A 24,382-nucleotide genomic window follows, 5' to 3' on the forward strand; every position below is an offset into this window, starting at 1 on the left:
GGTTCTGCCGGTAGAAACGTGTACAGCTACCACTTCTCCCCAGCCAGTATACCAAGCACTGCGCTGGAGAAGTCATCCTATCGGATGGTGTCAATTTTTTAGTTGAAGACCTGAAACAATGCAACAATCCAAGAGAAGACTCAATCAATCAATCTAATTGAAGACTCCAAATTCGACTTGCTCCAAAAAAAGCTCGTCAAGTGAGATCAAACAAGACAATGCTGATTTGTTTTGCGATGTGAGAGAGGTCATCCATTCAAAGATTGTTCTTCATTTGAGAACCACAAACATGATTGGTTCTCAAATTTGAGTTTTTCCCGTATCATCATCCTTGTAGGCCGTTTTTAACATTTCAAGAGTTTCTGTGCCAATCAGCCTTCGCAAAAACAAAAAACAACCGTCACCAAAAAATTCACACCACCCGAAAGGACGACTTCTCCAGCGCAGTGCCTAGCATACTGACTGGGGAAAGGTAGCTGTACTCGGTTCTACCGGCAGAACCCGGTACTACAAAACTAAGCCCCCCGTAACATTAGTTCTATTTCTCTTGGGTAACCCCAAGTGGAACGTTATGTGGATTTTAAAGCACTATTGGTAATATGTATTCAATAATGTTGCTAGTTGTTATTAAAAATTAAGAGGTTGAGGGGGTATTTCAGCATCCTCTTGTTGGCTTATCCACAGGATAACATGTAATTTCGATTTTTATAACTATTAAGTCCGAGTTTATTAGTCGGTGCTCGAACCTATGACTAGCGGCTATATCCGATAAGTTAGCCGAGTTTTATACCTATCGAGAGTATTTATTTGTTTATTAAGGGTAAACATCAAATTACTAACAAACTGCTTGGTCAAAGATGGTTCTAATTTAATTATTTTTGGAAAAGACACACTTTTTAACACAAATGCTCTAAAATATTAAAATGAATTATTTGTTTGCCACTGTACATACAGTAAAGGTATGCATATGACCGGTCAGTAGTTGAGTGGGCATAGCGCTTGGGTCTCACCCGAGCGTCGCGTGTTCGATTCCTCGGCTGGTTAAGTCCTCCATCACAACACAAGCAACATTTTCGACTTTCTGTGGTGGTAGTAGGAGATTTTCAAACATTGTTGGGTTATTCGTAACCTGGGAATGTTTGTCTTTCTTTTTAAAAAAAATAAAAATAAAAATAAAATAAATATGAACAAATAGTTTTGTCTGTATAAAAACTCAATTATTTCAAGAAAGGCATACAAAAACAATATTGTATTTGTATATCTTTCTTGAAAGAATTGAGTTTTCACACAGACAAAACTATTTGTTCATATTTAGTACGTCCGGGTGTAAAAACAAAAAAGTGTTTTTCTTAAAATAATGAAATTAGTGCCATCTATCAAAGAGCTTGTTATGAATTTTTTTAAGTATCCTCTTAATATATGTTATCCTATGGATAAGCTATCAAGAGGATGGTGAAAAAACCCCTGATTTTATTACAAAATAGATATATAGATACCCGCCGATGGATCACATATGCGACATTTGCAATGAGGATAGATACTAGCCGATGGATCACATATGTGAAATTTGCAATGAGTATAGATACTCGCCGATGGATCACATATGTGAAATTTGCAATGAGTATAGATACTCGCCGATGGATCACATATGCGACATTTGCAATGAGGATAGATCCCGCCGATGGATCATATATGCGACATTTGCAATGAGGATAGATACCCGCCGATGGATCACATATGTGAAATTTGCAATGAGTATAGATACTCGCCGATGGATCACATATGCGACATTTGCAATGAGGATAGATACCCGCCGATGGATCACATATGCGACATTTGCAATGAGGATAGATACCCGCCGATGGATCACATATGCGACATTTGCAATGAGGATAGATACCCGCCGATGGATCACATATGCGACATTTGCAATGAGGATAGATACTAGCCGATGGATCACATATGTGAAATTTGCAATGAGTATAGATACTCGCCGATGGATCACATATGTGAAATTTGCAATGAGTATAGATACTCGCCGATGGATCACATATGTGAAATTTGCAATGAGTATAGATACTCGCCGATGGATCACATATGCGACATTTGCAATGAGGATAGATCCCGCCGATGGATCATATATGCGACATTTGCAATGAGGATAGATACCCGCCGATGGATCATATATGCGACATTTGCAATGAGGATAGATACCCGCCGATGGATCATATATGCGACATTTGCAATGAGGATAGATACCCGCCGATGGATCATATATGCGACATTTGCAATGAGGATAGATACCCGCCGATGGATCACATATGCGACATTTGCAATGAGGATAGATACCCGCCGATGGATCACATATGCGACATTTGCAATGAGGATAGATACCCGCCGATGGATCACATATGCGACATTTGCAATGAGGATAGATACCCGCCGATGGATCACATATGCGACATTTGCAATGAGGATAGATACTAGCCGATGGATCACATATGTGAAATTTGCAATGAGTATAGATACTCGCCGATGGATCACATATGTGAAATTTGCAATGAGTATAGATACTCGCCGATGGATCACATATGTGAAATTTGCAATGAGTATAGATACTCGCCGATGGATCACATATGCGACATTTGCAATGAGGATAGATCCCGCCGATGGATCATATATGCGACATTTGCAATGAGGATAGATACCCGCCGATGGATCACATATGTGAAATTTGCAATGAGTATAGATACTCGCCGATGGATCACATATGCGACATTTGCAATGAGGATAGATACCCGCCGATGGATCACATATGCGACATTTGCAATGAGGATAGATACCCGCCGATGGATCACATATGCGACATTTGCAATGAGGATAGATACCCGCCGATGGATCACATATGCGACATTTGCAATGAGGATAGATACTAGCCGATGGATCACATATGTGAAATTTGCAATGAGTATAGATACTCGCCGATGGATCACATATGTGAAATTTGCAATGAGTATAGATACTCGCCGATGGATCACATATGTGAAATTTGCAATGAGTATAGATACTCGCCGATGGATCACATATGCGACATTTGCAATGAGGATAGATCCCGCCGATGGATCATATATGCGACATTTGCAATGAGGATAGATACCCGCCGATGGATCACATATGTGAAATTTGCAATGAGTATAGATACCCGCCGATGGATCACATATGCGACATTTGCAATGAGGATAGATACCCGCCGATGGATCACATATGCGACATTTGCAATGAGGATAGATACCCGCCGATGGATCATATATGCGACATTTGCAATGAGGATAGATACCCGCCGATGGATCACATATGCGACATTTGCAATGAGGATAGATACCCGCCGATGGATCATATATGCGACATTTGCAATGAGGATAGATACCCGCCGATGGATCACATATGCGACATTTGCAATGAGGATAGATACCCGCCGATGGATCATATATGCGACATTTGCAATGAGGATAGATACCCGCCGATGGATCACATATGCGACATTTGCAATGAGGATAGATACCCGCCGATGGATCATATATGCGACATTTGCAATGAGGATAGATACCCGCCGATGGATCACATATGCGACATTTGCAATGAGGATAGATACCCGCCGATGGATCATATATGCGACATTTGCAATGAGGATAGATACCCGCCGATGGATCACATATGCGACATTTGCAATGAGGATAGATAACCGCCGATGGATCATATATGCGACATTTGCAATGAGGATAGATACCCGCCGATGGATCAAATATGCGACATTTGCAATGAGGATAGATACCCGCCGATGGATCATATATGCGACATTTGCAATGAGGATAGATACCCGCCGATGGATCACATATGCGACATTTGCAATGAGGATAGATACCCGCCGATGGATCACATATGTGACATTTGCAATGAGGATAGATACCCGCCGATGGATCATATATGCGGCATTTGCAATGAGGATAGATACCCGCCGATGGATCACATATACGACAGCTGCAAAGATAAGGTTGATCACAAAGCATGAACATCATGTATCTTTATTAATTTGTTTTGAAGGACACAAAGTTAAAAATTCAAACAAATGTTACATTAAAATCTAATACGTGCATGAGCATGAGCATGAGCATATGGTAGTTGAGAAAATCACAAAAATTGTAATGTTTTAAAATTTATAAAATAAAATCAAAAAAAAATTAATGTTGTAATCTTTATATGTAATATTTTGCAGAAATATCGCCTTAACAGATTTGGAATGAACGCAGAAATAAAAAACAAAGGCGAGCATCCATTTTTTTGTTTTCATCACTGCATTTATTTTTTCAAAGCACTTGCATTTATATCTCAGTCAGTCTCAAACACTAAAATAAACTCTGAAACAAAACGGAACTTGTCAAGAAGCGCAACAAAAATAATGACCCTGCCAAAGCTTTTTTATAGAACAATATAGTCAATGTAAGAAAACAGACACTCATTTTTTACAAGTATATAAATTGATATAAATATGACAACCATAGAATTTTATGACTTCCTACCTGTACCCCATCATGCGTTACTATGGCTCAGTCTGTCTGTGCAGATAGAAAAACAATAGCGCATGTCGCTTATACGTCCGAAGATGACGCTGTTTTTTTTTAATCTGCCATCTTGCCATCTGTTGGACGTAAAAGCAACACGCGCTATTGTTTTTATATCTGGACAGACTGAGGTACAAGCTAGTGCATTAATAATTAAAATCAATTCATAGATTGTTAGCAGTCTATATTATGTTTCGATTAACATGTATATATCGAATTAAGTATATTTTATAGCAGTGAAGAGGCCTTGTAACTTGTAACCATCATATAATCACTAAAGGTATACTGACGATAACTCCATTGTAACCTCTCACTCTTTATCACTACGTATCCACTGGCACGTCCAGTTTAAAATAAATTTGCTGAGAAACGTTCTCTTGCAATTTAACTAATAATGACATCTCATTCGTCCTCCAAGGTCGAGGGGTAAGGCTCTCGACTAGCAAGCTGGAGGTCGCCGGTTCAAATCCCGGCGTACGCAAGTAAATTTTATTTGATTAATTAGTGTTATTTCACAATTTACTCAATTAAAATAATATATAGTAGATCAGTAGTTCTTAACCGGTGCTCCCCGGAACACTGGTGGTCCGCAAGCTTCTTGCGTGTGCTCAGCCAAATGACGAAAGCCCAAATTTAATGCTGGTTCATCTACTTATGGCGGATTTTTCAAATCTTACAGAGTATGAGTATTGTGATTGAGTTGTACAAATGATGGCTAGATGGCAGCACTTTGGTTCGCAAGGAGTAAATGGAAGTGTCATTATTGGCAATCTAAAATCATTTTCAACTTACTTACTTGTTACCATTGTTATTGAATGTTGTTACAGTTTTTAACTTCATACTTGTGTGAGCTCGGTTTCTCGATGACAAACAATATAAAACTGAGAAAACGAGAGTAGTTATATCAAATATTAGACCTAATAAAGTCAACAAGTTCAGGGACCCAATTTTCATTTCAGTAGACAATTGCTCGCATGCGAGGATCGCGCACGATAAATTATCTACTGTTTCGATAAATGCGTATTTTCGACCGTCGTAGATAATGTAAAACAACCGATATTAATACCAACATAAAAATGTACCAATTTTATTTTTTTTATATGGTAACCCGTGTATTTAACTCATGATTTGATACATTTTTCTATATACATCTGAATCTGTTTACGACTGTCAATTTTCAATTCACTTTGTTGTTCGTTGAAGAAGTAGGCGACAATAGATCAATTAATTTGAGCACCAATTGTTTAGATAGTGGAAATTTTTTTATGAACAGTTCATTACTCAGACTAAATGCATCATTTCTTGGTGGCCTTTCAGTTAAATATTCGGCCTGTTCCATGTCTTCGATCGCTTGTATGTGCGTCAAATCTTCAAAACTCACCATTTTTATAATAATTAACAAAAATACGACACACGCAAACCGTACAAGTAACACTTTTTGACAGTTGAACTACTACTAAAACCAATAGTCCAATTATCTACTGCTTTGTAATAGATAATTATCTATTAGAAATTCCAAAATACGCTTTCTATCGAAAATTAGTAGATAATTACTCGATGATAGAAAAACCATAGACAACGTAGATAATTATCGCATGCAAGCAGTTGTCTACTGAAATGAAAATTGGGTCCCTGGTGTCACATTAACCCATTGGCCTCCGAATTGTTTTGTACAGAAGTTTTAAATCTGCAGTGGTGTACTAAATCTTACATAACTTTTAAACTAAACATGCAAACGAAAGAATTTTTTTAAATTTACTCGTTCATTGAATTAAGGTATGCAAAAAATATATGCAGTTTTTTAAAAAATAATAATAATATGATTAAACGAGGATATAAAAATATTTTTTTTATAAAAACCTTTTTTTTTTTTCTTTTTTTTATAATTGGATTAAGAAAAGTTTTACATTAATCATACTTATGACCATAATATATTTTATTTCAATTTGGGCTGATGTTAGCCGCCCACCACGAATTTTACGAACAAGCTTGTCAATTCCCGAACCACACGCTATTTAAAAAAAAATTCAATGACGCTGAAATATAACAAAATTTCAATCGTAAATATCAGGAAAAAACTGTACCAACGGAGTCCTGTCAATTACTACGAAATGAATGCTTAATTATCTACAGAGCGATTGGCATTTAAAATTTTAAACACAGATGTCAATAATGTATCCCTTTTTCGTTTTTCAGCCGACGACACCAGACCCGCCGGGACGGCGTCGTTTGAGGCCAATGGGTTAAATAATTTTCGCCTCAAATAAATATTCATTTTTAATTTTGTGTGCAGTGTTGCCAACTTAGCTCTAGTATTTTTTTATGCGGAACTCATTCGCATAAACCACTGCAAAATGGAAAATTTTCTCATTGATTCGCTCTACAAATTTTTCTTATGATCAAAATAAAAAGATTAAGACCCTCTGCTCAATGTAAGAGTCTGGTTCGCTAGCCAGATTATGGCAGTGATCATGAGCAAGTGGGTATGTATCAAAGAAAGAAGTTAAGATGGATTCGGCAGCGGCCGTACCTTAATATTACTGAACAAGGTTATATTTTATATAAATTTCTTAGCATTAGACGACAAACATTGGCAAACTTATAGTATTATTATCGCGAACTTCTGACAGTGTCTCTTCCACTTTGTTCCAGCATTAAGCGTCACCGCACTCTGTGGCAAACTATGGCCTGCCTCAGCTCTAGCTCTAGAGTTCTAGGGAGCTCCAGATCCCTCACGAGGCTCTCGTCTCTGATTAGTTCCACAATCGCCAACATGGCGTTAGTTTTGAGATCTCTCAACGGCGCCGTGATATTCCAATTCATCCTGACGATGTAGTTGAACCCTCGAGTCGCACGGAAACCCGTGGGATGTGTAGATCTCGGCGTATCGGGCGGCCCACGAAACACCGGATTATTATTAATCACAAACCTCTCTTGAGTCATGGAGTCTTTGAAGATCCACGGATGGCTGGTGAAAGTGTTGATATCGAGGAATTGTGTGGGGAGAAGCTGTTTGTATTTCTCGGGTCTGCCGGTGTAGTTGATCCAGCAGATGTCCACGGGGCGGCGGCTGACATTGGTGAAGCGGACGTAGGAGCGGTGTTCGCTCTCGGTTGATTTCACTATGATGGGGTTACCCTCTTTGTCTGGTTCGTATTCAACGGCATTCATAGCACAAGGTTCCTGAAAATTTTGTTGGTAATTTTAATTTTAATTTACGTTCAAAATATTATTTAATTCAGACAAATTATAGAAAGTAGAAGTGGAAAATGCCAGACTTCATGGCATCTTGACAGAATTCTTGACTTCTATTGATAGAATTGTTGAGAGGCGTAAAATGAATCGGATTGAGTTTAATTTTTCTAAATGTTTAATTTAGTCATTCACTAGGTCATTCAGCTGTAATACCTGGTATGACTCCCTGGTATTACCAGTATACAATGGACGCCCGGATTTTAAAATGTGTCTCGACCATCAAGGATCTTGAAAATCATGTTTGATAGTAGGCTGACATTTCATGCTCATATTGAGACAGCTTAAAACAATAATATTAAAATTAAAAAAAATAGTAATAATGTAAAAAATAAAATTATTATTATTGGGTGCCTCGGTGTTGAGAGGCAAATCCAGAATATATGTTGCATAACAGCATACATTTATTCTTTAGTTTGCCAAGCTGTCCAAGTGCAGTTCCACAGAGTTGTTTCAGAGTGCAGCTACGTCTTTCAGGGTGAATGTTGCCAATCTCCGATAAGAGAGGGCAACAGAAAAATGTATAAAGCATAATAAGTGCTTTTTATGCAATGACATTATAATACACATAGACACGTCATTGTCTCACAAAATTAACCCAAAATGTGGCAAGTAACAAACACTCTTTGTTTACAGTAAATTCTTAATTCAAACGTTGTTCATGTATGACAAAGAGAGACATTGCAAAAAATATGTGTGCATAGTGAAATAGATATAGTATCGGGCAGCGTTTACGTACTTACAAGTTGCAGCAAATACTACATTCTAGATAACAGATGTTACTGAGATGTAACTAACTGAATTCTCAGACTGTTTGGGAAAATTAAATACCATTATTGAGGAAGAAAACAGCTCCAAATGAATTATAATAGAAGATTTTAATACAGATCCGAGGTCTCTTTTTGGACGTGAACTTGCATAATTGTGTAAGGAGAATAACTATACCTACACAGATATTGTGCATTTAAGCTCTGATACATTCACTTAAGTGATGCTCACGGAAGCACCAGATGACTTGATCACTGCATTATGTAGCTGAATAGTGCAGAGAGGAGTGTGAACATCACATTCAATGCGACGTGGTCAGATCATCTCCCACTAACTATCCAAACATATCTGGATCATATTCCCATTATATCCAACAGACAGAATCGAGAGATTTTGTAAAATGGGTGGCTAACACCCTGGCAAATAAATAATTGTCAATAAAAAAACCTCCAGATGCCAAAAAATGTCAGACACTTAACTGTGATAACCAGGCTCACAAAATAGAACTCGATTCTCTCTACGGCACTATTGTTAAAATAATGAGTAACTCCGCTATAGAAGCACTTCAAAATAAAGAATCTGTTGGGAAGTAAGAGCTTCATAGTTGCACGCACAGATGGCAGTGCATAGAGCTTGCGTGGAAGTCCGCAAGATGGAGCCAGTGGCCAGTAGTCGCCAGGGCCAGTGGGAAGGCTCTCAGAGAAACCTACTGTTTCAGATTCCAATCAGCCAGCTTCTAGTTAGGTCGACTATCGAGTCACCATTATAATACGTGGAGTATTAATAAATCCCTGATTAATATAAAAGAACCATTTTATTATTAAACTCCTTCTAAGACAATTTGGAGACCTGTTTGTACAAACACAACAGAATCCAAAAAAAGTATGACATTGTTTCTGGGTGGAATTATCAACTTTGTATCATCATTCAAGGCATGTATTCCTTTGCTGGGTTCAAGCCGGAAAGCCTACAGAAGACCGTATTGCAGATGAAAGAAAAAATGTAAGAAATACTTCATAATTGCTTTCCCAAAATGCCAACACTCTGCAAACTAAGCACGAATGGTTAGCATAGGAAGATGTCTATGCGTAACAAAGAAATAAGAATGTTTTGTCAAAAATGTCAACTGTGCTGAAATTTAAGAGCAAAGTTCCACTATGCGTGAACAGCATTATGAGGGATGAAAATATAGCCAAGAAATTTAGAGACTTCTTTTCTTTATGGGAGGATCGAGAAGATATGTACAATGAAACCATCTGTAATAAAATGTCCACCTGCGGCCAATGATGACCTGGTCATGAATGTTACTCCTGAAATGGTGCGATTAGAATTGAGCACATAAGGTATGCAGATCAGCTCTACACTATTCCAGCCGCCCTATACTCCAGCCTCCTAAGACACACACATATGCCGATGGACATTAGTCAAACTGTTATTATATCAATCCTGAAATCCAATCAACTGGATGCATCGATATTAGGAAATTACCGACCGATTTCCTTAGTGACAATGATTTCAACATTATTTGAAAAATGTTATTCACTCTAGTGAAAGACAAACTACTTACCCTGGATAACCAATTCGGCTTCAAGAGCGTGTCATCAACCGACATGGCCATTTATGGAGGAAAACAAATAATTGTTAGAAGACATATCAGCATGTTTTTTAGGAGAGGAGTTTTAGAATTATTTAGTAATTAACTGTATAATTCTAAATTACTTAACTCTTTGCACGCGGCCGTATCAACTGTTGTTACGGCAAAAAGTCTATACTCACACAAGGCTGTATCAACAGTTGATACGGAAACTTTGACGGCCGTTATTCCAGCACTCTTTCGTCATAAATGTATTTCTTGCTCACTTGGACATTCGTAGAACTATCACGATGCTGACATCTACAAGAATTTCTCAAAAATAAAATTGTATTCATAAAAAAAGATCAATAATCAAGTGCGCCTTTTAGTCCTTTAGTTTACATTTTTGTCAACGGATGGCGTTAGTACTAGTATGTCATTCACAACTTTTCATAACTAAAAATGATAAGTGATCATGGTGTCCCACTTGTGTCTATCACCTAAGTACACACACGCCGAGTAAATGGCGGGACCACATTCAAAAGATACGGTACGTCTTTGTATGAAATTTTATGTTTTTGTTTTTATAAACATCTAAGAGTGTTGACACACGAGGATTTGTTTTCATACTGTGGAGAATAATCTATTCTGTCTATATAGTCCAATAAATCATGCCAGAATGCTATAATTTGACATTTAATTGCGTGCATAGGTATTTGAAAATATGTACCGCGTACGGGTATAGATAAAACGGAGCAAATTAACGCGTTCAAAAGGTTAATGCCTGTTAAAACTTAAATTATTTTTAATTTAACAATGTTATCTATAATCAGACTACCAGTTTGCCGATGAGTTCTCCAACTTCCCCCTTGATCGCTGATATATTTATGGTAATATAGAAGATTGAATTTTTTCTTGTAAATCTCCTCTCCTAAAAAACGTACTGATATGGAAGAGATATGTAGATGACATATTTTGTATTAGGTCAGTACCGATCGACAATTAAATGCTTTCCTTCAGCTTTTAAATTCTCTTCTTTTGATGAATAATAGAATTAAATTCAATATATACAGTAAACCGACTTACACAGACATAACTATCCACAATACATCTAATCATCCAATCTCTCATATACACTCAACTTACCAATCACTGTTTACCATTAATTTTACAAATGAATTATCCCTAATAAAACAAATAGCATCAAATAATGATTATGACATGGACTTAATTGATAAAATCCTTAATAAAAAACAAAAACAAATTTCCACAAATAAATTCCTATATAACAGTACTCTGTCAATTAATAACAATACTCCAAATTACCATTGGCGTAGGATTTTATTTATAAATTAATTTTCCAACCTAAGTGTTAGGAACCTTCCTTTAGACCGCTATTAAACCGGATTTTTGCACAAACAATAACCTCGGTAAATTTTTGATCAATACTAAAGACAAATTAAGCCACTCGGGTATTTATAAAGTCAGCTATAATGATTGATCTGCCTTCTACATAGGTAAAACAGCATGTAATGTAAACATCAGGGTGAAAGAACACTTACGATGTTTAAATGGTAAAGGTTTTTCTGAACTTGCCAATCATTTGATATCATCAGATCAAAGTTTTAATAAAATAACAGGTACGTCTTTTACATAAAAATGGTATAGGTATTAAATTAGAGAATTTAGAATCATTAGAAATTAGGAAGTCTTATACAAATATGTCAGATTACTTACAAAACAATCAAATAAACCTATCTAATAATAAAAAAACACACTCTATAGCCCTATATTTAATTTGTTTTCTACAATCCATTCCACTCCATGGATATGTTAAATTGCTTTTCTCAGATCTTTAATTATCATTATAATTCTTGTAATTTTTATTATAATGTAAATTATACCATAGGTTCATTATCACTGCTATGTATTGTGTTCTCCCTCCCACTTAATTATCAATTGGTCTTCTCTTTCAAATATTCGGTCTCTGTCTCGTATATATTATTTTATAATATTAATATTGTAATATTCTGTCTTCCTATCTATATATATAAGCGCTAAGGTGAATTGCCTAATACAAAAAAAAAGAAAGTATTTAGTACTCTGTTAAATTGTTGATTTTCAAGTTCTGTGAAGGTTCTATTCAAGTTCTTTCATCATTTCAGTTTTGTGAAACAACTGGCCAATAATGATATAATAACAGAACTTGAAAATTAACTTTGAAATTTGATGAATTGTTCAAATTCTGCAAAACACCCAGTCCTTAGTATTTAGTTATTATTTATATCCTGACGAAGCTTGATCTGAGCGAAACCGGTCGATGTGAAAAGTAATAAAAACTCGTGATAAACAAAATGTTTAATTTAATTAAAAATAATACAATGTCTAACCACGAAGTAATTGCCTCCTACGAAAAAAAATTTTTTACAAACCTCTACCACGGTCGCAGCAATAGAAAAATGTAACAAACAACATTCATAATGTTTTCCTTGAGATTCCTTGTATCTTTGTAATGAAATAGCTTATTCAAATTAATTGGAGCTGAATAACAAAAGCAAGTAGTGAACATTGAATCACAAAATGTTGTAAAAACTAACTAATCCTTTGATTTGTTTCAATGTTGAAGTTTTTTGACATTTGGTATGTCAAAACAGTAACATCTATTGGAAGGTTGGCAAGCCTGGGCGAACCTGATCATTTGAAGTATGATTTGCCGCTGAGAGCTCTGCTGTTTCTCTCTTTATGTTGCATGCGCCATTTATGAGAAAAAGGGAGAGACATAAATGAATCACCCACGACTAGAACACCGAGCGGAGCATCGGCGGTATTATACCTTTAGGCTGCTGAGTGTATTCGTAACTAGCAATAAAAATATTTTTAAACGGGAAAGCTCATAGCCCGTGGGGAAATTGTATGGGCCTAGAAAGCTAGGGACAGAGCATTAGCGCGATTTTGTATGAATGGCATTGAAGCCAAATTAATCTAGGGTGAGGGAAAATTGCCTGGCAGCCCTTGTATGACTAACTTTTGAACTGATTTGTATGCAAAGTGGTGCATAATGAACTATTATTATTTTATGTTTGTGTTGTTAATGCATTTATAACGTCTTATGATTTTTGGGGGTATTCGATGAGGCAAGGAATGGGTTATGTTATTAAAAAAATTAAGTACGTTTTTGGTAGTTTTCATACATCTTCCCTTTAACTCCGCGGATTCAAATTGTTGTCGAATAGCTCCGTCCGGGTTTTTTAGGTTTATGGGAAATTGCCTGGCAGCCATCTTGTATGACAAACTTTTGAAATGATTTGAATGCAAAATGATATAATTCGTTACTTCAGTCATTAATCAGTAGAAGTATTCATGTTTAATTTGTAAACAATTACAGTACTTAATGTTCTATATTTCTCATTAAAACTTGCAAACATTTCAATAAATTTACAAAGAAAACATTTTCAACAAAACAATGATAATTCTATCGATTAGCTTTGCAAATATTCTGTTGTTACCATTTTGACAAATTTTTTAAGCGGATGTGAAGATAGAAGTAGAGGGCGCGCCAGGAAGACTGGAAAAGAATTAATAAATGACACAAAATTATTTTAATTTAATTTATGTTGTTTTTTTGAATACATTTTTATTATTGTGAATAGGTTTTTTTAAAATTTACCAAAGGAATTATATAGAATGGTATATAATTATAAGAAAGCAATCACTTTGTGACTTGACATTATCATTAAATGAAAATTTATTTTGTTTTTAACCACTTTGTTAAAATTAATACGTTGTGTCAACTAGTTTTGGTTATACTCAACCTTCTTCAAGATAGCATTATTGAAAACTAACCTACTTTAAATTAAATATAATGTAAGATTAACGTAGAGAGAGATAAATTATATAATGTGCGTATACACACGCGAGCCGAACTGTTGAGCTGAACCACGACTTATGGGAAAGGAACGAAGCAACTGCAAACAGCGCGAAATGTCGCAAGGGATTGCTTAGTTCCTTTCCCATAATTCGTAGCTCGGCTCGCAAATGAAGAAGCAGCAATGATGAGGACAGAGCTTCAGATAACATATAGGGGGAGGGGTAAGGGAGGGTGGTTAAAGGCGTTATACTTTTACGTATAAGATTATGTACTTTATACAACATATTCATAAAAATAAACAGCCATGGAACAGACTCCATATCAGATTGGCTCAAGTATCGGAGCCCTATAGAAGCGCTGACTAAATCTGGTTTCTAAGAAACTGGGCTGGCAGATTCTTCAATAGCAACCCTATACAAATCTGAAGGAAGCCCAACAATTGCATTTGGGAGCCACCTCTGGACTGGAGCCCACAATACTCAATAAACCTACTTGATTCTGTGCAAAGGAGGATGATTCGTCTGATTGACAATCCATTGTTAACATACTGATTACCATCTCTAATACAGACGCAATGTGGGCATGCTGAGTCTGTTCTACAGGTATTTTAATGGAGTCTGTTCTAAGGAGCTAGAAGCAATATAAAAAAAAAAACAAAAAATAATATACAATAAAAAACAAACCAAAAATAACAGAATTGGGTGCCTCGGTGTTGATAGGCAAATTCGGAGACGTCATGTTGCATAGCAGCAGACTCTAAATCTGCTTCTCCAGTCCAGTCGGTACCCCGAGACACTTATTTTTCTGAAAAAAATTCTTCTGGGCTATTTGGAATATCGGAAAATGGGTCCCGAAATTTTTATAAAAACCGATATCTTCTGTATATTATGTGAAGTTTGGAAATTTATGTTGCCAAAATGGATCAGGAAATTGTGTTAAAGTTTGGTAAATTTTCTCATCAGGAATGCTTTCAACAATCAAAACCGAACACGCATTCAGACACTCTTACTAGCAATGTGCATTGGCGAAGCTTAATGCTAAATCACTATTTTGATTAATCTTTATAACGAATTGGTGTACATTATGAATACCAAAAATACGCTTTAGATAAATTGAAGGTTTTCCTATCGTTTCGCTTGAGTAGAATACAATTAAAAAAATAAATTACTCAATAAAAAACATTTTTTCAATTGAAATGTATGAACGCGTAAAGGAAACAACTTAAAAAAAATACAGTATTACAGCTAAGATTATCTGTGACAGTTTCACTTGATTAAATTTTTTGCTTAATAAAATTATTTACAAAATAAATAAAAACCAGTTTTGTGCTTGAAATCGAATGTTTCTAGACTATGTTTGTCAAGAGATTTTAATGCCTATTAACTACAATATAAGGTAACCAAGAATATACACATTTTTGGCTTGTAGCTTCCTCTTAATAGGGAAAGAAGAGTGTACTTATTATTAAAAAAAACTGCATAACAAATAAAACACATAGTATTTTTCCTTTTTTTTATTTTTTCTTATATAAACAGCAGATATCCATCCGCTGTCTCCACCACACAGACGTAAATACATATATAGATGTACATGAGCAGCGGTGGGGGCAGCAGGCGGGTACGGAGGGGGGGGAGTGCGCCTATTCGTCCTTGACGGCGTCTCCCTTTCCTCCGCGAATACGTCCGGTCCTGCGGGCGGCGATGAGACCGATCTTGCGACCAGCGGATGTTCCTCGCTTGACGGTGGAGGCCTTACCTGATGATCAAAAGGACATGATTAATATTTTAGAGCATTAAGATACAACTCGTCATAAAATAGAATGTTGGAAAGGCTTAAATGAGGTCAGTCCAAAATTTTAAAATCACTAGGAGAAAAATTACAGAACAGATCAAAGTATCACAATATAAATAAGCTCTCGTCAAACTGCATTGCAAGTACAAGATAATAGAAACAAAGGGAGAATTTGGATGGAAGAGTGCAGACTGCCGAACGACAAAACTGGAAGCACTATCAAAGCGGCAATGCCGATGAATGAAGTAAATCTGGCTTCCAAGAAACTGAGAATCCTGTACAAATCTCGAGTACAACCAACAATTGAATTTGGGAGCCACCTCTGAGCTGGAGCCCCAAAATACTTGGTAAACCTACTTGATTCTGTCTGTCTGACCGATTGCTATCTCGAATGCGCAGATGCAATGTAGGCATGCTGAGTCTGTTCTACGGGTATTTCAAGAGCCAGCTTTAAGGAGCATTGATCCCTTGTGCACGTACACGAAACTCGACGGTTACAAGTGGTACACCTGTACACAGTTGGTGTTGGCTTCATGAGAACAAACGGTGTTAATCTTAAATGACATCCAGGTGAGCATGGCCCTGTAAATTAACTGCCTGTACAGAATATAAATGCATTCTAACGCAGCATCACGTTCACTGGCCAAACGCATTGTACATATAGTTTTGTAGTATTCGCCATAAGTTGTTATGATAGTTTGTCTAGTCTAATATTTGTATCGCGCCCTTGAGGTGATTTTTCACAAACTATACAAATCATCTTATTATAAACTGTTTGTTTCTTCAATTAATTTTTAGGAAAATCGGCTCGCACCTGGAACACATTCAGGTATCTGTTTACCCTCCTTCAAGACCTGAACTAATAAATTCTTTCCTACAGCCCCTACCTGAAATAGTTCTTGTCTTTACGCTGTACAGACGGGGTTGCTCTTGCGGGGGCGTCTCATAAAAGGCGCGGCATAGTATGGGTGAACAGTGTTGGCGACACTAATGAATTAGTGATGGAAAGTAATTGAATCTTACCGATGTGCTGGTGATTACCACCTCCGTGGGGATGCTCCACAGGGTTCATGGTGACACCTCTGACCTTGGGCCAGCAGTTCCTCTTCACCTTGTACTTGTGGTAGGCACGACCTGCCTTCAGCACAGGCTTGTCCACACGACCACCTCCAGCCACCACGCCTGAAACACAAACATTACATCTATTACAAACTGGACGGGCAATAGTTCTGATATAGAATATAGCCAAGGCCGACCCCCCTCGGCCGAATGACGCCTGTAGTGCACAGCTTATTTAGTCAACGTTTCAGAGTACATGTCTCATCTGTCCGAAACATTGGCTAAAAGGGGTAGTGCAACACAGTATAATAACCGAAAAATGACTTCATTTAGATAGGCAATGTTGGTATGGATATTCAACAATGAGTTACATACATGGGAGGGATTTAGAATTGAAGAATACAGGGTTATGCCTGCAATTCATGAGTGAATGATGATTCAAAGGTGAATTCGGCATCCCCAATTGAGAGTATGTTGAGAGGCTGACAATAGTGAGGAAGGGAAGAGATAGGATAGGAAGTACCTGACTTTTCAGACCCATGTCACCAAATACGGCTGAAGCCATTTCAAGCAACGTTTTGATTCTGAATGCTGGTCTTTCACCTGACGATATACATATAGATACACGGTAAATAGGCACATTTTATTTAAAAAATACTTTGTGCAAGTTAGTTAACAGTGAGAAATAACTATTTCAGTCACCAGAAATGTAAAATTCTTAATATAGTTATTTCTTTAAAATTAAAATTCATTGTCCACTTGGCGGTCATTGTTATTGATGTGAAAGTTCAAAAGTTGGTTTTGTACTCTTATTTAAAGTAAACCTAATTCAGGTTTTTAGTTTGACTTTAATCTCTAAATAGTATAAAATAAAGTCGCTATACGCGTCTGTCCGTATGTGCGCTAAGTTCTTCTAAACTAGGCAACAGATTTTGAAAAGGTTTTCACTACCACTTTTGAGATACATCAAAATGAAGTACTAATGAATTGTATATCTTAAAAAGGCCTACAGAAAAATCCGCCTCCGTATGTCTTATCTCCTAAGGATAACCCCCAGCAACGCTGGGTACACGTCTGCTAGTAAAAAATAAAATACCAACCAAAACCTTGTGGAAAAAAACAATGTCAAGATGTCAAATTATTAATATTTGAAATGAAATAATTAATAAAATGAATTATTTTTCATTTCAGGTTACTGAAATTTTATGTTTCTTATTGTTATCTAACTGACACCAAGTGTTTTTAAAATAAAATGTGTCCAGTGTTTCTGTATATTTACCCCACTGGGGGCGGGATGGTGAGGGTTGGTTGGTTGTGTACTCACCGACCATGGCCCTGTTGTTGGAGGGCATGACCTTCTTGGCTCCGGAGGGCAGCTTGATGCGGGTCTTCTTGGTGTCGGGGTTGTGGGCGATGACTGTGGCATAGTTGCCAGAGGCGCGTGCCAGCCGCCCCCTGTCACCGGTCTTCTCCTCCAGGTTGCACACAATAGTTCCCTCGGGCATGGTTCCCACGGGCATCACATTTCCTGCAAACCATCATGCACACATTTTTAACACTGTCCCACAGCAGACTTAAGAACCCAGAAAAAGCAAGGAGCAGAGGAATCATGCAATGGCTGCTGCAAGAGACAGTTTTTGCCCAGATGTAAAACTTTTCATAAAGCATCACCAAGTGTGCAAAGATATCATAAGCCCGAAGTTAAGAACTAAAAAAAAAAAAAATAATACAAAGAAAAAACAGAGAATATTAACAAATAATGTTTTTCCTTCTTCAATAATTTCAAAATTACATTATAGCATCATTTTTCAAATTCAAATAAAATATTTCTATTTTTCAAATTCAAATAAAGTATCATTTTAGGGGCAGTTTGTGTTTGAGTGCCAAAGCACTAGTGCAAAATATATTGATATCCAAAACAAATTCATTTCCCACTGGCTTGCATCATCATTGGCAAATTGGTTCTTCAGGATGGGAGACAAAACAATGTATGCTGTTAATGCCAAACAAATAGATTGGAGATGGCCATTAGGAACATAAAAATGAAAGCTCTCTAAAATAGGCGAGTTATCGAACCATCCATGAATGAATTTAAAGAATCCGAGCACGCCAAAGGGGAAGTTGAAAGGATGGAGCCAAGGCTAGTTAACGTTATACAGGGTAAGGACTAACCGATCTGGAGGGTAGCCTTCTTTCCGCAGTAGAGGAACTGTCCGGTGTACATGCCCTCGGGGGCAATGAACAGCTCCTTGCGCACCTTGAACTTGTAGGGGTCTCTGAAGTGGACCACGGCCAGGGGGGCACCCCTACCGGGGTCGTGGATTATGTCCTGAAACAAACATCATTTTATTAATATATAGTCAATTCTGGGAAGAGGGCCACCTAAATAAAGCTGGGAGAAACAACTCCAAGGGGCTGGGCCTGCCAAGGACGCTGCCAGGAGGCACTGTATGGATGCGATTGGTCCCCCATCCGGATAGTGTCCTTCTCGGCAGTGGCGGCTCGTGACTTTTGGGTGTACTAGAGTGCTTATATTTATAAAAATGACATTTCTGAAGTTTTTATAGCTGAAAACGATTTTTATTTTTTTTTCGAAAATCGATTTTTTGTACGAAGATTTTCAGGAAATTTCAGTATAGCCGTGCGCCGCACGGAATTCCTGAAAATCTTCATACAAAAAATCAATTTAAAAAAAAAATAATAAAAAATCTTTTTCAGCTACAACAACATCAATAATGCCATTTTTTGTAATATTAGCACTTTAGTAACCCAAAAGCCACGAGCCGCCACTGCTTCTCGGGCGTTTCCGATTTCTTTCACCATTCACTACTGTATACCACAATGTTACTGATAAGCAGGGTACTCACCAAGAGTGTAGCATGTAACGTAACTGATACTGTATCAATTTGCAAGTGGGTACGGCTCGTCCACGGTAACCGCGTATCCAGCTACGAGCTCCCGGATCTGCCTTTAGTGCTCGCAGTGAAACCGCCGTCGGCGGGTCGCTGCGAGCACAATGCGCTCCACCCGCGAGCGGCTCGCAGTAGGTTCGCGCCTACGTACTCACTTGATACAGTATCAGATACGTTACATGTTACACGGTTAGGTGAGTACCCTGCTTTAAAAAAAACTACATTACATTGATTTTAATTGGACTCAATATCTCACTCCGGTGCAGAGATATAGCTCGGTATTCTTCGGGCGTACCTGACTTCTTCTACTCTTCAAACCACTCTCTAAACACTCCTGACACTAATAAAAACAAACTTTGATATTTTCAGCAATATAGGTCGACAACTTTTAGAGTTTTGCAAGCACAAACATATGCAGGCAGAATTTTTACATATTAATATGGTCAACAAAGCGTACTGGTAATATCCATTTATACGGATTCTAGAATTTTCCTACTATACAATGATGTGATATATTTTTTGATATCCTAGGCATCGACGAAGTCATTCCACTCGAACAACGAGTGGAGTGACTTTTGACGTTTGGCATATTCACACCTTCGACGAGACTCAAGAATAAGAACTTCGACCAATGTATGTCTTTTCAACGACGATCGCGAGCGACCTGGATTGGAGAATCGATACCCTGGAGCGATTAACTAACTGTAAAACCTTTCTCCCATTTCCTATAAATTATGCTTTGTATCTTTTACACGGTACTCTGTGGAACGTATCCCGTAAAATGAAAATAAAAATTATGTGTAAAAAATTATAACGTTAATGGGACAAACTTTAACTATCTGGAAATAAGTAAAGGGTGGTCTTTGGCTGGAAGCAAGTGCTTCCACAACTAAAAAGGGGTGAAAATGCCGAGTAAAAGAAGTGAACATTCAACAGTTGTTTTTGTTGTGGAGGAAGCCAAATTAACATTCTGTGAAGCCGTGATGGGTGGAAAACAATGTTAGTCAAGTCCTGTGAAAGGAAATGGTTACTTGAGTAGGATCACGACACGAGTCGTAATAACTAAATGTTATGATAAATTATGCTAGGAGTGTATCAGGATAAAGGTGTTGGTGACCTGAGGGGAAATATCTTAAATTCCAAGTAATTTGAAATATTGAAAAACGTTTAGCAAATATGCAAAAGTTAGCGTGTTGAATCATTAAGACTTTGAATTAACATTTGATATGTTAAAAGGAAAAATAATAATTGCTCTAAATCGCTAAAGCTTGAATCTTTCATCCACAGAATGTTAGGAAACCGATTATAGGTTATGTTTTGAATGGTTATAAAATATGCTTCAAGAATGTATCATGAAATATCTTATAGGTTGGGAAATGTGATCGGACCGAACTGATATTTATTACAATGTACGAATGTTGACAGATTGTGCAATATACGTAAAAAAAATATATGTACCGAGTTGCACAAGTTTATTTTCAACTATTTTTAGTTTGGAAGGGATGACATAGTTTGAATGGGGGATTTGGAAAACAATATAAGATACAGAGAACACCGCACAAATCAATTAACTCGCAGGAAACTAACCTTAACGACACCCTTGATGTATCCATGTCTTTCGGAGAAGTCGAGGGAACGGAGTTTGGGTGCTCCCTTCCTTTTCTTGGTGTGGGCTACGAAGACGGAACCCGCTCCTTTACGCTGGGCACGAATAACGCGACCCATTTTTAATCACGGACTGAAATTAAGAAAGGTTATTATCACAAACGTGTACCAAACTTCAGACACGCACATATTTTGACACCCGATAAACATGTTAAAATTTACAACTAATCGAACGAAATATGTATATAGATGCACAGTTTAATTTTAAACAATAATTCGCAACTTTTATTAATGGATGACTTGAGATTACTTTAATATTTTTAGATTTTACAAACAAAATGCAAAAGAACATACCGCGCAAACCAAAGACAAATTAAAAAGAACAGAGTGAGCTGACGTTAGCCGCAACTGTCAAATAATTTCTTAAAAATTTTATGGCTAAGCAAATTTCTATGGTTCAGTACTTAACTAGAAATTACAAAATTGTTTCGTAATCCATAGAAAAAGTAAATGTCATGTTTTGACAGTTGACGTAACCCTAAAATATGTGCTTGTGTCGCTAGTCCGATTGACATTTAAATAATCTGATGGTTTTTTCATTAAATCCGAAATGCACAGAATAAGCACAGGTAGATTAGTCCAGATCGCGTCATTTGGGGCCATTGGTTTAGTGATAACTGGTATGGCAATGAGAAATAAATTAAGGGACCAAGTTTATCAGAGTGATATGTACCGATTGGCGTTGAAAAACCTACGCACTCACCCAGGCGCAAAGGAAATATTGGGCGAACCCATGAGAGACAAGGTTTTTAAAATAAACTACAACAAAAACTTTTGTGATGGCCGCAATGCTAAATTTCAAATTCCCATCAAGGGACCGAAACAAAACGGTACCTACTTCTTCTGGGCATTGAAAAAGGATGGAGAGTGGGTTTTTACAAAAGCTGAGTTAGGCCTAGAAAATGATGACAGCAGAAGACTGGTGATAGTCAAAGAAACCGAAGATTTTACTGAACAAGAAAAGTACTTGAACGCCATGCTGAATAGTCTTCCTCCTCCCTCATCCTCATCCTCACCCCTTCCTTCTCTTAATAGTGGATAAGTGCCATCAACTTATTTACGTTTTAGTTTTATTGTTTAATGTACAAAGTTATTTATTCATAAATATAGGTATTGTTAATATTTCACTTCTGTTTCATTTTTTATACATGTATCCATTCAAATGTGTAATCAATAATCTGCTTTGTTTATGCTGAGTTAAAAAGCATCCTGTATCTTTGGTAAATTTAGGGACACACTTTACACATTTAAAAAACAATACATAGTAGTTAGATAATGATGACAATTATAGTTTCCGGAAATGGAAAATAATGCATTTTTTAACTAACTAAATAACTATCACGCCTTTTCTCCGCAGGGGTAAGCAGAGTGGACGGACCGCCAAACAAATCGGTCTTGGCACACACCTGCCTCATTCACATTAGTACTCATACATACTCTTCTATTATTCTGACTCTTGACATGGCCACACTCAAGTATCTGATTCACTTGGTCGTGCCATGTGTTCCTCGGGCGTCCCCGACTTCTGCTACCATTCACATTTGCATCATATATTCTCCTTACATTACTTTCTTCGCTCATTCGCTCTACATGCCCAAACCATCTTACCGTCTCTTTTCTGATTTTACTCATTACATTACGCTTCAGCCTTGCACTCTTTGCGGATCTCCACATTCCTCGCACGATCATAGATTTTTTTACCATAAATACGCCTCAGGGATCTCATTTCAACAGCATTCAGTCTACTTTCATCCTTTCTCTGCCAGTTCCATGCCTCACTTCCGTACATCAGGAAGGTTTTTATAACGAAATAGCTATCTACTAAAAGTATATACTTAAATCTCATTATTAGATAGAAGTTCGGTACAGTTGATGTTATTGTTTAAAATTCTATGTACAAATGTTAAGTCAGCTACTACTTGATGTGTTATGTGTTACATGAAGATGTTAACATGCACGAGCAATGAATTGCTAAGCTTTATTAAGGACGGGTTGTTTCGCAGAATTTGAACAATTCATCAAATTTCAAAGTTGATTTTCAAATTCTAAGAAGGTTATATTCAAGTTCTGTTATTATATCATCATTGGCCAGTTGTTTCAAAAAACTGAAATGATGAAAGAACTTGAATAGAACCGTCACAGAACTTCAAAATCAACTTCAAAATTTGATGAATTATTCAAATACTGTGAAACAACCCGTCCTTAGTTTTCTCGTGCTACATAATAATAGGATAAAGTAAAACCAACGAAAAAATCATTTATTACATGGATCAACGGATTACATAATTATTTCACTGAAATTTTTTTTTATAGTTTTATTAAAAAAAAATAATGTTAAATCATTTATAAAAACAATATGTTTCAATGTAATAGTAATTTTACCTAATCTTAATATATAAAAATCACGTGTCTCTGTGTTCTCCCAACCTTAGGTTGGTTCCAGCCATGTTCCAGCTTAAAACATAAGATAGTTTTGGACACGATGGGTGATGCGTGGTGCTGTTGTCAAGATCTAAAAAAATTTCAATGATTTTTTTTTCAGCTTTTTCATAAAAAAATACAAACCTCAAATTGTAACTTCTCTACACCCCCCCCCCCCCCCTAACTCAATATTTTTATGCGATTTTAAATATTTTTGAAGTGAAACTTCTTTAGGCGCGTAATGGATTTTCGGGGACGGAGTAAAACCGAGTCAGGATCGACACGAAAATGCGGGTACCCCCACCACCGCTCACCGTTCACTGTCCCTCTCTCACCATATGCGCTTGTTGAGGTGGGGGAGCCGCTCACGAACGTTCTCTCTCTTCTCTTCTTTCCTCTCTCTCAGACACCAGCGAACTGCGCCACGCCAAGCATCAGCTGCTTGGTTAGTATA

General features: G+C 37.1%; 3 protein-coding genes across 3 annotated transcripts; 1 reads left to right on the forward strand and 2 right to left on the reverse strand.

Annotated features, from left to right (window-relative positions):
- Nucleotides 1-3,883: 3,883 nt before the first annotated feature.
- Vhl (von Hippel-Lindau protein) lies at nucleotides 3,884-12,845 on the reverse strand. Its single transcript, XM_089647077.1, has 2 exons — nucleotides 12,645-12,845; nucleotides 3,884-7,802 (listed from the first exon to the last, which is right to left on the reverse strand). Exon 2 carries the CDS (start codon nucleotides 7,788-7,790, stop codon nucleotides 7,281-7,283), a length of 510 nt encoding a protein of 169 aa, XP_089503203.1. The 5' UTR covers nucleotides 7,791-7,802; nucleotides 12,645-12,845; the 3' UTR covers nucleotides 3,884-7,280.
- Nucleotides 12,846-15,578: 2,733 nt separating this feature from the next.
- RpL8 (ribosomal protein L8) lies at nucleotides 15,579-21,885 on the reverse strand. The gene is made up of 6 exons (XM_089647446.1): nucleotides 21,802-21,885; nucleotides 21,430-21,580; nucleotides 19,103-19,259; nucleotides 18,255-18,458; nucleotides 16,895-17,053; nucleotides 15,579-15,835 (listed from the first exon to the last, which is right to left on the reverse strand). Exons 2-6 carry the CDS (start codon nucleotides 21,565-21,567, stop codon nucleotides 15,720-15,722), a joined length of 774 nt encoding a protein of 257 aa, XP_089503572.1. The 5' UTR covers nucleotides 21,568-21,580; nucleotides 21,802-21,885; the 3' UTR covers nucleotides 15,579-15,719.
- A 94-nt stretch (nucleotides 21,886-21,979) lies between these two features.
- LOC149411174 (cytochrome c oxidase assembly factor 1 homolog) lies at nucleotides 21,980-22,602 on the forward strand. The gene has a single exon (XM_089647315.1). It carries the CDS (start codon nucleotides 22,058-22,060, stop codon nucleotides 22,547-22,549), a length of 492 nt encoding a protein of 163 aa, XP_089503441.1. The 5' UTR covers nucleotides 21,980-22,057; the 3' UTR covers nucleotides 22,550-22,602.
- Nucleotides 22,603-24,382: the final 1,780 nt, after the last annotated feature.

This window comes from Hesperophylax consimilis, chromosome 26 (genome assembly GCF_061612785.1).
Source record: "Hesperophylax consimilis isolate HC1 chromosome 26, BYU_Hcon_1.0, whole genome shotgun sequence".
NCBI lineage: Eukaryota > Metazoa > Arthropoda > Insecta > Trichoptera > Limnephilidae > Hesperophylax > Hesperophylax consimilis.

Bases quoted from the DNA above. Each gene is read 5' to 3' on its own strand.
- Vhl (XM_089647077.1), bottom strand. From the start codon at position 7,790: ATGAATGCCGTTGAATACGAACCAGACAAAGAGGGTAACCCCATCATA.
- RpL8 (XM_089647446.1), bottom strand. From the start codon at position 21,567: ATGGGTCGCGTTATTCGTGCCCAGCGTAAAGGAGCGGGTTCCGTCTTC. The intron at 17,054-18,254 runs GTGAGTACACAA...TTTGTGTTTCAG, and splicing joins CAACAACAGGGCCATGGTCG to GCGTGGTGGCTGGAGGTGGT. The intron at 15,836-16,894 runs GTAAGATTCAAT...TTTGATCATCAG, and splicing joins TGGTAATCACCAGCACATCG to GTAAGGCCTCCACCGTCAAG.
- LOC149411174 (XM_089647315.1), top strand. From the start codon at position 22,058: ATGCACAGAATAAGCACAGGTAGATTAGTCCAGATCGCGTCATTTGGG.